Here is a 14,176-nt window from a genome sequence, read left to right as displayed (position 1 = left end):
TTGGGGCTCTATCCCCATGCACTGGCTGCCCACCCAGCAGCGATGCGTGATCCAGAAGGAAGCCCGATGCCCCAGTGTAGATGACTGAGGTGGGGGCCCATCTTCGGTTGAGCCAAGCCCCACACTGGGCTGGTCCTTGTGCCCCTCGGGGCAGAGGTTGTAGTGAAGGGAGGGGGCAGTGCTGCCCTGCCCCTGGGGCTGTCCCAGTTTGATCGGTGCCTTGGGGTGCCCAGCAGGTAGCGAAGCTCCTGGCTACCCTTGCCAGCCGTGGGGCGCAGCACCGCCACGAGGTGAGGAGGAAGGAGCAGGAGCTGAGCCGGCTGAAGGAGAAGATGAGCCAGCAGCTGACGGACAAGAGGGACAGGCGGGCGGGTGAGTGGGGAGTGCCGGGGTGGGTGGGGGTGACCTCCCCTTTGGATCTACCTTCTGCCTCCCTGCTGCAGTTCCCATGGGATTCAGGCTTCTCCACTTGCTGCGTTCTCTGCGGCTGATAAACAGCTGCCACACTCGGCCCCAGAGGCAGCTGCAATTCAATGGTGGGTGAGTGGTCCCTGCAGAGGGCTCTGGGGATCTTTCTGCTAGAGGCAGAAGATTTCAGCAGAAAGCTAAACTTCAGGGGAGGTAGCATTGTACAGTAGCTAGAGAAGGGGATGTTACGGGGCCAGGACTCCTGGCTTCTGTCCCTAGCACTGTCAAGTGAGTGGGGCCCAGTGGTTAGAGCAGGGGGTGGGGAGCCAGGACTCCTGGGTTCTGTCCCTGGCTCAGGGAGGGGACTAGTGGTTAGAGCGGGGGGGGGGGGGGATAGCTCATTAGGGGCTGTCGTTCTGAGAGTCCCGCCCTTGCTCTCCCCAGCCATGGAGATTCTCAACAGCCTGGGCCGGGCGGACGGCAGGAGGGCAACCTGGAAAACTGGGAAGTCGCTCGGCAAGTAAGAGACGTGGCCTCCGCAGTGGGCACTTGGAGTGCTGGGTGCTGGGCTGGGCAGAGGTGACCCCTGGACATGGCAGACAAGGGCAGCTGGCATATGCCGGGGGGGGGGCAGCTAGGGAGGCAGTGCTGCTGTGGGGGGGTTGCATGGCTGGGTCTGAGTGGTGGTGGGGAGGCTGTGCAGGGGGCAGGGAGTTCCCCTCTGATGGCTCAGGGAGGATGATGGGTGTGTAGGCAGTTTGGGGGGGGGGGGTCTGAATGGATGATGGGACATAGGAAGGTGGGGCTTTGGGGGGGGTGTCCTGTGGGGGCTCTGGCTGAGGGAGGCCAGTGGAGGGGAGATGGGGCCGGTGGGGGGGATGGGAGGGTCTGGGTGAATGGGAGCAGTAGGGGTATTTTGGTCGGCGGGTGCTGGGGTGGGGTTCTGGGGGGTGGGCGGGTGCTGGGGGTGGGGCTCTGGGGGACACTGGGGGTGGGGGTCTGGGGGACGCTGGGAGGTCTCAGTGGGTAGCTCCCCGCGGCATCGCTCCCCGCCCGGGCAGGAAGGAGGAGGAGATGTTCCGCTCCCTGCTGGCGGCCCAGGAGAAGCAGCTGCAGGAGCTGATGCTGGAGAACGCGGAGCTGAAGCGGCTGCTGGCCCAGCTGCGCCAGGACGTGGGGGGCCTGCTGGGCGAGGACGGCGTCGCTGCCAGTGCGGCCCAGGTGAGCTCTGCCCTCCGGGGGCCGCTGGGGGGGGGTTGCTGCCTCCCCGGCCGCTCATCCCACCCTGTTCCCCCCGCGCGCAGGGAGGCGAAGGGGAGCCGGCGCCCGAGGGGACCCGTTCGTCCGACGCGACGCGGGAGCAGCTGACGCGCATCCAGGACCAAGGGCGCAGCTTCAAAAGCCATGTGGAAAGTCTGGGCAGTCAGGGTATGATCCTCCCCCCGGCTGTGATCTCACAAGGTGACAGGCTGGGCATCTGTTACCCCATGGCCCCGTCTCCCCACCCCCATCCTCCTGCCATCCCCAAACGTGCCCCACAGGAATCCCCCCCAGTCCCTCTGGAGAGGGAGCCCAAACCATGCACCCCCACCGGCTGCTGTCCCCAAATCCTGCCCTAGACCTTCCCCCCCCCCCCCCCCCCCCATCCTCTCCTCTGTCCTTGCCCTAGAGAGACGCCCAGTCCTTACGCTGAGGGGGATTCACTCCAGGGTGTCTCCACCAATGGCCCCCCAACCCCACTCTCCTTCTCGCTGGGCCAAGAAGGGGGCTTGCCTTGCCTGTTCATTCAGTCCTGGTGGTGGTGGTGGTGGGGGGGGAGAATCTCCCCCCTCGCGGCCGTATCCTGGCTCCCCCCTCGCCCCCAGTCCCACCTTCTGGAGCTCAGCTGCCCTTGCTCCATCCTTCCAGCCATGGCCGCCGGCTCCCAGGGGTGTGAGGCCGAGGGCGGGGACCACGTGATCAGTGTGACGGACCACGACAAGGAGATCATGAAGCTGAAGGCGGAGATCGAGGACAGCCAGCAGCTCATTGTCTTGCAGCAGCAATGTTTCCAGGTGAGCACCCTTGCAGGGGGAACTCCCTCCCCCCCCCCCCGAGTACCCCAGGGGTGGGCCCTAGGTTCCTGAGCCACAATCAAGAGATGGGAGCATCCCATGGCATTGTCTGAGCGGCCGAACCATCCAGCTCTACACCAGTGGTGCTGGAGCTCATCCCACCCACCTGCTGCTGGGATCCTGGGTCCGGGTCTGGTGCCCACCCTTCCAGGAGGATGGTGATAAACAGGGGAGGGGTCAGAGAAGGATTAAAAGATTGGAAAACCTGCCTCCCAGAGAGAGACGCCAGGTGCTTAACAAAGGGGGGGGGGGGGGTGACTTGATCACCGACTGGAAGTACCTACCTGTGCTCGTCCGTCTACCAGGCAAAGGTCTAAGGAGCCAGTGGCTGGACGATGAAGCTAGACCCGTTCAGACCGAACTAAGACGTACATTTCCTAACAATGAAGGGGATTAATTAACCACTGGCACAACTTACCAAGGGCCGGGGGTGACTCTCCACCACTGGCAATGGGACATCTCGGTTCTAGTTCAAATGGGAACGAATTCAGGGAAGTCCCATGGCCTGTGTTAACACACCAGCCCCAAACCAGAGAGAGACAAAACAGGCTGCTTCCTAAGACAGAGAGGTACAACTCTCCCCACCTTACTCCGGGGGGGCTGTCTGCTGACTGCCTCTGATGGCAGGCTTCCCTGCAGAGCCCCCGGCCTGCAGGCCGGAGCAAGAAAACCCAGTTTTCAAATCCACCATGTTTTGGCAGCTGCTTCCCAGCTTGTCCGGGCAATTTGTAATTGTTGCTCCAACTCAGAGATCACCTCCACCTGCCGCTCAGTCTCTGTCTCCCTCTGTTGGTTGGAGCATGTACTACAGCAGAAGCTGGTGCTTTGTGACCCAAAAGTGGTGGGTTCGATTCCCCGCTAGCCACACCTCCAGGGGATTGGCGTCTCTCCCCATCCTCCTCCCAGGAGCAATTGATCGCAGCTGCCAACAGCGAGCTGCCGGCCAACCTGAGGGGCTCCTACTTCCTGGAGGAGCAGCAGCGGCTGCAGGAGGAGCAGGAGGCGTTCCAGCAGCAGAAGCGAGCCTTCGAGGAGGAGCGCAAGAACTTCACGGAAGCTGCCATCCGCCTGGGGCATGAGGTGGGAAGGGGGCAGGGGATCGCTCGCTAAACAGCATCCTCCTCCCTGAGTCGGCTTCTGGATTGCTGGCTCTGTGGGTCATTTCGTGGGTGGGCGGGGCCTGTCTCTTTGGTTCTCAATGGCATTCAGATGCCCCACCCCTTTAGCCACGGGCAGGCCCAAGGGTCGCTGGTGCAGAGGGATGCAGGGGCGAGGGCCAGGTGGCGGGGAGCGCTTGGAGGCTGGCACGCGGCAGCACCCAGGGAAGCCGTTTGAGAAGTCGCTGGAGTCGGGCGCGTGAGCAGTGGGGAAAGGGGGAGGGGATTGGAAGGAGCCGTCCATGGGGATCTTGCCGTGGTCTCGAAAGAGGCCTTCCCTCCCCCGGCGTCCTGGCGTCTTATTTCTCCTTGTCCCCTCTCCTGCCAGAGGAAGCAGTTTGAGGAGGAACGAGCCGTGCTCCTGAAGCAGCATTTCCTGAGCACAATGGCGGGGCTGGGACCCAGAGAGCCCGGGCGGAGGCAATCGGCCCCACTCGCCGCACAGGGTGAGTAGGGCCGGACCAGCACCCAGGTTTCCAGCCCAGGCACGTGGATTGCCACCACCGCTGGGAAAGGCACCAGCTCCCTTGCCCTGGGCTCAGCACTTGTATTGCATGGGCAAGCTGGGACCCCTGCTGCTTGCCCCGGCTCAGACCGTGCCCTGAAGCTTTCGGGCACCCGACTGACTGGAAGCAGAGCTGGTGCAGAGGGTCTGGACTCCTCCTCCAGGCAGTCCTGACCGATGGCCCTCACACACCCAGCACTGGCTGTATCTACACTCCTGCGTGTGAGCACTGTGTTTGCAGCCCTCCCTCTTCACCCCCTCCTGTCCATGGCCAGGTCCCATGGTGGCTGCTTCTAACCTCCCTCCCTTTCCCTTCCTCCTCAGCTGCAGAACAGGCGATTCTCCCCCAGTCACAGAAATGGAACAAACTCACCTACACCCCCTACCCGAAGGCCAACACCCCAGTGGTGCGGGTCAGAAGCAGGCACCTCGCCCCCAGTCCCGCCACTCCCAGCACGGCGGAGCTGCTCAGGGTGCTGAAGCTCATCCCAGATAACGGGTACGGGGTGGCAGGGGAAGGCCGCGCTCTGCGAGGTGGACCAGGCATAAGCTAGTAATTCCCAACCGCTGTGGCCAGCTGCATCACTGCAGCCAGACTGAGCTAACCAGTGACTGCTGCAGTTACAGGGCTGGGGACTTGGAACAGCCCTAGAGGGTCACGAGCAGCACACGGGTTGGCTGGAAAGCCGGCAATGATGGCACCCTGGGGCCCAGCACAGGGACTCCTTGTTGAGGAAGGGGAAGGATACGCACAAAAGGCTGGCTGCGAAATGCTGGAGAAACCAGGATGGGGACCTGTGGCAAGGATTGGGGAAGCCGCCGCCAATGGGTGGTGGAGGGTGGGAATCTGGGAGAAGCTGGGTGTGTGGGGAGGGGGTAGAGGGGAGTTCATTAGCAACTACACCCGCTGGTAGGATTCAGGTATTAAGAGCAGCTGCCATGTCTCCTGTGCTGTGTTTGGGACCTTCTTGAGGTCCCCATGTGTAAGGGAAAGAAAATGGAATCTGGGACGTAGTAGCACATGATTCTGAATCTCTCCTGATCTCCCCACAGACCCCCGCCCCTCGCGCAGAGTAATGACCAGAAGGAAAGCCACAAAGATACAGCCTGCCAGACAGAGAGCGAGGACTTCTGGCCCGTTAGTGGTGACCTTCTGGACCATTTCTTAGACAGCTCCTTCTAGCCCCTTGCTGCATTTACCTGGCAGAACCTGACCTCAGACCACTGGACCACTGTTCCCACCCAGCTCCTCCATTGCTGGAAGAACAAGGTCAGCTGCACAGTCTTTGACCACCACTAGTAACGTGTGTGTGTGTGGGGGGGGGGGCGGTGTTTCTCCCCCCTCCTTGGAAGATCTAATCCACCCTGATGAGTGCTGCCTTCTGGCTCAGACCTCCATAGCTGCAGCCTGTGTGGATGGTGAGTCGGTAGATGAAATCTCACTACGAGCTCATGAGTTGGGAATTCTCTTCGGAGAGGAATCCCTGCTCCTTGCCTGTAAGCTTTTTATCCTCACTGGAGGTCTCTGATATTTTTATTTTTTAACGGTTGTGGTTTTAAATATTGGGCTGTTCTATAAAAGCAGGTTAAACGCTGCTTGCTCCGTGCCTTTCTCCACTGAAACCCCCTCAAGGCTGGGTGCTAGCAAACTCCCAGCCACCCCATGGATTGTGAATGTAAAAAACTGGTCTTGAAGAATGGAGAAGGGATTTCCCCGCTGCTGCTGCCTCATCAAAATGTTATCCCCCTCCCCTGAGTGGTGGTGTTCTGTGTCCTGGCGTGGGGGGGAGGGGTTCTTAGCTACTTTTATATTTATTATAATAAAGAGACATTTAAATTAAGAATGTTTTTGTCTTTAAAATGGGGTGATAGTGAAGGGGTCTGGTTGGCCAGCTTGGCTGAGGGGCTGTGGCACGGGTGAGGGCAAAAGCAAGCTACAGGCTTGCCAGTCCAATGTGGGTCAATTTCTGGGGGGGCCGGTAGGTGGGGGAAGAAGCAGTCCTGTTTTTGGAGCTGCCCAAGGAGTTTGCATGGAGCAGGGTGGCCCTTGCTTCTCGGCATTGAGCCGGGGATGGCCAAAGTCCTACACCTCTGGACACACAGACTGACACCCCTTCCTGTCTGTCCCTGCTTCCCATCATGCACTGGGGCTTGTCCACATCTGTCCTTCAGTCCCAGAATGCACTGGGTGGTTGTCAACTCACTTAATCCCTCACACTGCACTGGGAGTTCAGGGATGCCCATGTCGCTCCTTCCCACAATGCACTGGGGGGGAAGGGTCAGCGATGCCCATGTCGCTCCTTCCCACAATGCAGTGTGGGGGGGAAAGGGTCGGGGGTGCCCATGTCGCTCCTTCCCACAATGCACTGGGGGGGGGAGGGTCGGGGGTGCCCATGTCGCTCCTTCCCACAATGCACTGGGGGGGAGGGTCAGCGATGCCCATGTCGCTCCTTCCCACAATGCACTGGGGGGGGGAGGGTCGGGGGTGCCCATGTCGCTCCTTCCCACAATGCACTGGGGGGAGGGTCAGCGATGCCCATGTCGCTCCTTCCCACAATGCACTGGGGGGGGAGGGTCGGGGGTGCCCATGTCGCTCCTTCCCACAATGCACTGGGGAGGGAGGGTCAGGGACGCCCATTCCGCTCCTTCCCACAATGCACCGGGCGTCGTCAGGCCCCGCCCACAATGCACCGCGCGGCGGCCCGCCTGCCCCCGGCCCGGCCTGGCCCCTGGCCCCGGCGGGCCCTGTGCGGGGAGGCCCCGGCGCTGGTGCGGGCCTCGGGCCCGGGCGTGGCGCGGCGGCTGCGGGGCCAGGCGGGGGTGCGGCCCGGCTTCCTCAGCGGCCCCGAGGAGGCGGCGCTGGGCCAAGAGGTGGAGCCGCAGCTGCGCCGCCGCCGCTACCAGTTCGACCATTGGGACGGGGTGAGCCGGGGGGCGGGGCTAGGAGAAGGGGCGGGGCTTAGGTGAGGCTGAGAACCGGGGGCGGGGCTTGAGTGGGGGCGGGGGTGGTGGGGTTGGGAGCGGGCGCGGGGCGGGGCTTGGCTGGAGATCTTGGGGTGGGGCTGGGACCCTGGGGGGCTGGGCTATGGGGAGAACTGGGGGGGTCTGTGGGGGGTGGAGGAGTGCGGCTGGGAGGAGCTGGGGGTTTGGGGAGGGAGGCAGGTTCTGAAGCGAGCTCAGTGTTGGCAGTTGGGGGGCTGGGCTCCCAGGGGTGGGAGGGAGCTAGCGGGTGTCAGGGGTCTGAGTTAGGAGCCTTTGGGCATTATTGGGGGGGGGGAGGTGGGATTCTGGGCGAAGGGGAGTTTGGGGGGTTCCTTGATTGCTCTAAGCTGGGGTCTGGCTGCCCGGGCGGCGCTGTGTGCTCTGAACAGGGAACCTTGGGGGGCTGACGGGGGGCTGAGCTGCCCTTGTGTGGGGGCTCATCCTGGGTATTTGGGGGGTTGTCCTTGACTTCTGTGGTCTTAGCGGGTCTAAGTCGAGCACGTGCTTCTTGGGGGAGAGGATGGCTTCTCCGTGCCCTGGACTCCTCTGGGGGGAGGGTGTCTTGGGGATGGGGGCAGGCAGCTGGTGGGCCTTACAGGGGAGTGGCTGGCTTGCAGCCGGCCACCCAGTTGTTGAGGTGTCCTGATGTGGGGAAGGGCTGGGCATGTGAAGGGTGGACGTTGGCTCGCTGGGCATAGGGGGAGTGGGGAACAGAGCGAATTCCCTACCATAGGGATGGGGGGTGCTGCAGGGGGCTCATGAGAGCCAGTGCAGGAGTGGGCTGATACGGCTCAGATTGGCCCCAGGTTTTGGATAAAGATGGGCCCAGAGGAGCATCCCTCGTCAATTGGGGGTTGGGCTGACCTGGGCACAGGACAAAGCCGAGGTGCTCCAATCCGTTACCATGGCGTTCTCTCATCCAGGCCATTCATGGCTTCCGGGAAACAGAGATAGCCCAGTGGAGCGAGGAGAGCCGGGAAATCTTGCAGCGGGTCCGGGATACGGCCTTCCCGCCAGGGATGTCGCAGCTCTCGCTGGTCCACGTCCTCGACCTGGATAAAAGCGGCTACATCAAACCTCACATAGACAGCGTCAAGGTGAAGCTGCGGGGCTCAAATGTGACCTGGTTGGAGGGAGCTGAGGCTGGAGGATTGAAGGGGCTGGGGGTAGAAAACAGAGACTTTGGCTTTATCCGTCAGCCAGAGCACCTTGGGCTTCATCGCTCATCCTAAGCCGCATACGGGCAAGTCAGTGCTGGGAAGCGAAACCTTTGTTCTGTAGGGATCGGGGTGGGTGGCTCAGCGGGCGGGTGGGGGGCACTCTCTTCTCTGAGCTAGTGCCCCGGTGTGGTGCTAGGGGAGGCGGGTGGGTGGCTCGGTAGGGGGCGCTCCCCTGATCCATACTGACCCCAGCATGATATCATGGGTTGCTCTTTTGGGTGAAGGATAAAAGCAAAGGCAGGACTGCTTGGCAGTGATGATCCCAGGTTTTTTTTTTCAAACTCCCCTTTGCCCAGGATCCCCCCCCCCCCAATAATGCCCAAAGGCTCCTAGCTCAGAGCTGACATCCCAGGGTATCCCCACATCCTGGCCTAATTCCAGCTTAGGTCAATCGTTGGCTCTTCCTAACTTTCCCTGCGGTTTCATTTTGGATATGTGATTCTTCACTCCCTGTCCTAAAACTGCCCTGTATTGCTGTGCGCTGGTAAGCAGCTGCAGCGTGCCACCCCAGAGGTGGTCACGTTCGCTGGCGGCATTACTGGCATTTATCATTACTTTTCTTCCCCGCATTAGTTTTGCGGCTGCACAATTGCGGGGCTGTCCTTGCTGTCCTCCAGTGTGATGCGGCTGGTCAGCGAGCAGAACCCAGAGGACTGGATGGACCTGTTGCTGCCGCGCCGCTCGCTGTACATCCTCAGGTAACGTGGCCCATCAGGTGAGGGTGTGGCAAGACCTAGACGTGACGGCGCCTCGTCTCTGCCGTCAGAGGCAGGGTGTGCCTGGTTCTGTAGAACTTTGTGAGAGGTGCCAAAGGAGGAGCCGTATGAGAGGAGTTAGTTTCGGGGGGGACGTTGTTAATAATCCCTAGGTCTTGTAGAGCTCATACCAGCAGCACGTCTCAGAAGACTTTACCAAGGAGGTCAGTATAATTATCCCCCTTTTACAGATGGGGAAACTGAGGCACGGAGCAGAGAAGTGACGTACCCAAGGTCACCCAGCAGGCCAGTGGCAGAGCCAGAAACAGAACCCAGGTCTCCTGACTCCCAGTCTCTACCCACTAGGCTGCAATGCCTCCCTTAGTGGCAGCTGGGAGTGGAGACTGGGCACCCTGATTTCAGTCTCAGCGCAGAGGCCGAGGACTGAATGTGCCATGGACACTGAACTCACCCTTAGAGGTTCTATGTAAGGCCCATTTTTGGCCCATCCCCATAGTATCTGAGGACTGTATTTATCCTCACAACCCCCTGTGGGACAGAGCCGGGCTTTTATACCCAGTGTACGGCTGGGGAAACTGAGGCACAAAGACTAAGCGACTTGCCCGTGGTCTCACAGGGAGTCTGTGGCAGAGCAGGGTGGGCCTCCCTAGTCATATGTTATAGAGGCCAGTGGCTCTTGGGCTGAGCCAGACTTCCTCTCTCCCCTCCTTTCACAGAGGCCCGGCTCGCTACGAGTTCACCCACGAGATCCTCAAAGACGAGGAGTCCTTTTTTGACGGGCAGAAGATCCCCCGAGAGAGGAGGATTTCCGTCATCTGCAGGAACCTGCCTGTGCTGCCAGCTCCTACGTAGGCCAGGCTAGAGACGCTAGTGGAGCCGTGGGATTGGAAACAGCCTTCCTCCCCTCTCCGGGCTGGAGCAGAGCAGAATGTGTTCATTTGATCTGGTTGATGCTTTCGCTCCAGCCTGCTCAAAGGGACCTGTCTGGGGAGGTTTGTAGCCAAGACTAAACCAGGGGACTTCTCCCCTCAACACGCAGCCGTGGAGGAGTCTGCGGATGTGTGTACCCTCGACAACCACCCAGGTGCCTACTGTGTCATCAGCAGTGCAATTAATGAATGATTTAATGCACTGTATTGACTACCCTCAGGGCAAGGGAAGCTGCATAGTCCATGTTAAACCCAACAAGTAAAATCTAAAATAGAAATATCTCCCCTGTGATCTTCGTTACGGGGCCTGGGGTGACTTTAACAACAGCAGGTAAATAGAATTCAGATAGAAGTGTGCTGTTTTTGTTTGTTTTTAAAGGGAACTGCTGGTGAATTTTGGCGAATTTCCCTCATTAAAAATAATTTATTTGAACACGTACCTTTTTTCAGAAGTAGTTTTTAATCATTTTTGTTACAGGGCGTAAAGGCCAGCCGCAAACAGGGCCCCATTGTGGTCCGCCTAAGGGACGACCCTGGGCTAGCTCAAAGGGAGTAATCCTTGCCCATCTGTCCCACAAAATAGCCACACGTCTTTTGATCAGTTTCATGGTTTTTATTAGTCTGAAACCACCATGTACATTTCAGCCGTTCCCAAGACATGCCTGAAAACGAGCAAACAAACACAATCCCCGACTCTCTACTAGCGGAAAGAAGCAAATAAATTAAAAAGGGACTCTAACAAGCTCAGGTAGGGAGGTGGCGGGAATGAGATCCCTGGCCCTCCCTGCCCTTAGTGGAAGAAACCAAATAAATAAATAACTTAGGAATCCATAAATATCTCTTGTATCGTCCAGCTCTCCCCCTGCACCTGCGTGTAGATGAGCCACGCACACCTCCTCCAGGCAGGTTCTCGGTCTCAGATCCTCCAAGGTATTTAGGCTCCTAACTCCCATTGGTTTCAGTGGAAGTTAGGAGCCTAAATGCCTTTGAGGTTCCAGGCCTTAGCAAACAAGCTAGCATCTCAGTAATGCGAAGAAACAGGATGGGATTGGCGGCTGAGTGGAAGGAGGGGGTTGGCCTGGTGAACGCCGTTGTTGTTTTGATTGACGTCCCCGGTAGTGGTAGTAGCAGTTCCCTTCTCCCACCCCTAGAGGGAGCCCTTCAAGGGGCAAAAGTCACGGCCCCCGTCCTGTGGGATCTGTGGGGTGGAGTTTGGTCTTCTCTCAGGCTATGGGTTCTAGGGTGTGGGAGGAAGAAACACTGACTGCTTTAACATTGGAGCTACGCGCACCCTGCTGACTCACCCTCCCGCCAGCAACATCAGCCCATGCAGGAGCAGGCAGAAGCTGAGAGCTTCTCCACCTCGTGCCACTGGTGGCTGTTGTCCAGGAAGGCCACGTCCTCGTAGTGCGTTGGCCGGCAGCAGGGGTCGCCAACGATCTTCTCCTCGCCCAGGGCCGGGATCTCACTCTTCTGGAGCAGCATGGAGAGCGTCAGGTCGTGGTTGGTGCGGGCCTTGGGGCAGCTCCCGCTGCAATACTTGAACAGGATGGTCTCCTCGGAGTCGTAGCCCAGGGCCAGGTCCTTGACGCGCAGGAGCAAACTCCGCAGCCGGCACTCCTGCCCCTCTGGCTGCTCCCACAAGCGGCTGCCGGCCAGCGGCCTCCGTTTCTGACGGCGCTTGGCCGGCCCGGGGGAGGCGTAGGGCAGCAGGTTTCTAGGGTCATCCGGGACGTGCAGGGAAGGTCCCTTTGGCAGGTGCGTCTCTGAAACAGAGAGAGACAGAGATCACGCCAAACTGGGGAGGGGTGCTGAAGGCACTGACCCGACCTGGAATCCCCAGTGCAATTCCACCCACCACCTCCTTGAGCAGGGTAGAGGGGAGCCCCTTTCCGGCTCAGACTGCACCTGTTGTGATCCGCCACCACTGGGCAAAGAGCAAGGGGAGAATCCTGTCTCCATTGTGCATCTCAACTACGGTGCTAAGTTCTGGACAAACTCAGCCCCAGGGAGATGGAGACCCGTTGCAGGGAGCTCAGAGGAGAGCAGCAGCAATCCAGGGGCTGCAGGGACTGAGGTAGAGGCCAAGGCTCCTCGGTGACAGAGCTTAGCCGAATAGCCACCATGAAGGGACAAGGACAGTCCTAGGGGTAGAGGAGCGAAGGTGATCTCGGCTGGCTGGCTGGCTGTGGAGCTAGAGAAGCTGGCGGAAGCCCCGTCGATGGGATCTTTTAAAACTGAGAGGCGACGCTGAGTTTTTTTGCACTGTCAGGTTTTAAGCGACTCAAACCATTGGGGATGCCAGTGATTCTACAGGAGGCTACTCGGACCCTGCACGCAGCGATCCTGCGGTGGATGCAGCTGGAGAAGTCAGAGGTTTTGTATTGTTAGGAGGGGAAGATGGGATCTGTTATACCCACGCTTCTAGCCCAGTATCCCCCCTGTGCTGTTTCAGAGCAAGCCAGAGAGTCCCATATCCTCCCCCGTTGGTTCCAACCAATGGGTGTCTGGATTCATATCCCCCCTCGTTCACACCAGTGGGTCCTAACGTCCTGTAGCCCTCCTGCATCCAATCAGAGCAATGGCCCGTCGCATTTGGCCTCTTGACTCCAACCATGACCTGTGCTAGATGCTTCGGAGGAAGAGACTAAATCCACAATGGCTGGTGGTTTAATAATTGGACTGTGTGTGTGTGTGTGGGGGGGGGGGGAGTACCTTCCTGACCCCCACTGTTGTTGCTCACCTCAAGCCCTGAAGCATGAGGATTGATGGACTTTGTACAGCTAATTGATGCCATTGGTAGTGAACTGAGGGATGGGTTTAACCCCCTCTCCCCCTGCACAGATCTACCCAGACATTTATTCCATGCTCATCCCTTGCGGTATCTGAGTGCCGCCGCCTAGGGAGCGAGCAGATTTATAGCTGTAATTTCCCTCCTATCTACCAGACGATACGGCACATCTAGCGTGTGCAGGTCTTGCTGCTGCTCCGCTCTTGGTCTGCTGGTCTGATGGCTGGGGATAGAGAGCAGAGTCGCTCAGTCTAATCCAGTAATTTTCTGTATATAACCCCCCCACCATGCCACTAGCTAACCTCTTAGCTGGGATTGAGGGACCCTGGGGGACTGAACCAAACTCTTCTCCCTGCCAGGGGGAAAATTCATCCCTCTGCTATCCACTCTACCGTGGGAGCGTAGAGGGTGTACTCAGTAGTTAGGACACTAGCTCACTAAGACCCAGGTTCAATTCCCGGTTCCACTACAGATTCCCCATGTGACCTTAGCCTTCCCGTGCCTCAGTTTCCTCACGTGTGCAATGGGGATCATAGTGGTGCCCTGCCTCCCAGGCGTTCGTGGGGATAAATCTACTCACACGTGGGAGGTGCCCAGATGCTGCGGTGCTGCCGGATAAATGCCAGGCATAGATTGGTCTCCAGGGCTTGAGGCTGGTTTCCCTTAGCCCAGAAATCACTGGGGTTGGGGAAAGAATGGTACAAAATAGGAGCCTCCTCCCCCCACCCCTGGCACTGCCCAGCCTGCGAATAGCACCGAAAGCGTCACATACCTAGGAGTGCCCAGAGCAGGTCCTTGATGCTGGTACCCGGCTCTTGCTCTTCCATCAGCATGGGCCTCTTGCCTTCCACTGGCTGGGAGACAGCGGCTCTGACCAGGAGGATGAGCGAGACGCTGCAGAGGAGCTGGGATGAGTCCATCCTTCCCCAATTAAGCCGGGTTGGCTTCTGAAAGGAAGGTGGCTCATCTCTCGTTTATATCCTCCTTGGGATGGCCCGGGGGGTTGGCAGGGCAGGCGTTAACCCTTCGTAACCCTTGAAACATTCCATGCTGGGCCAAAGGCAGGGCGGGTGGAAGGAGACTCATTCCCAGCAGAGTCTCTGGCGTTGGTGCATTCGATCCGGTCTCTCTCTCGAGTCTTTGCCTCTGGACTGTCGAATGCTCGCGGGCCAAGCTGGCTAGGCGAGGCACTGCACCCGCTCAAGTCACCCCGGCCCCAGGTGGTTTGACTGACAGCGACGTTGGATCGGTGGGGGTTGGGGAGCCGGGATGGGGTTAAATCCTCGTCCTCCTCTCCCCGTCTGAAAGGGTTAACCGAAAATCTTAGGGGGGGGGAAAGCCCAGGATACTTGAA

General features: G+C 59.3%; 1 protein-coding gene across 1 annotated transcript; it reads right to left on the bottom strand.

Annotated features, from left to right (window-relative positions):
* Positions 1–11,351: 11,351 nt before the first annotated feature.
* PSPN (persephin) lies at positions 11,352–13,742 on the bottom strand. The gene is made up of 2 exons (XM_065419171.1): positions 13,595–13,742; positions 11,352–11,797 (listed from the first exon to the last, which is right to left on the bottom strand). The coding sequence occupies exons 1-2, from the start codon at positions 13,740–13,742 to the stop codon at positions 11,352–11,354; spliced, it is 594 nt and encodes a 197-aa protein (XP_065275243.1).
* Positions 13,743–14,176: the final 434 nt, after the last annotated feature.

The sequence above is a fragment of the Emys orbicularis genome, chromosome 19 (assembly GCF_028017835.1).
Source record: "Emys orbicularis isolate rEmyOrb1 chromosome 19, rEmyOrb1.hap1, whole genome shotgun sequence".
NCBI classification, from domain to species: domain Eukaryota; kingdom Metazoa; phylum Chordata; order Testudines; family Emydidae; genus Emys; species Emys orbicularis.
This window is presented reverse-complemented; position numbering and strand designations above follow the sequence as displayed.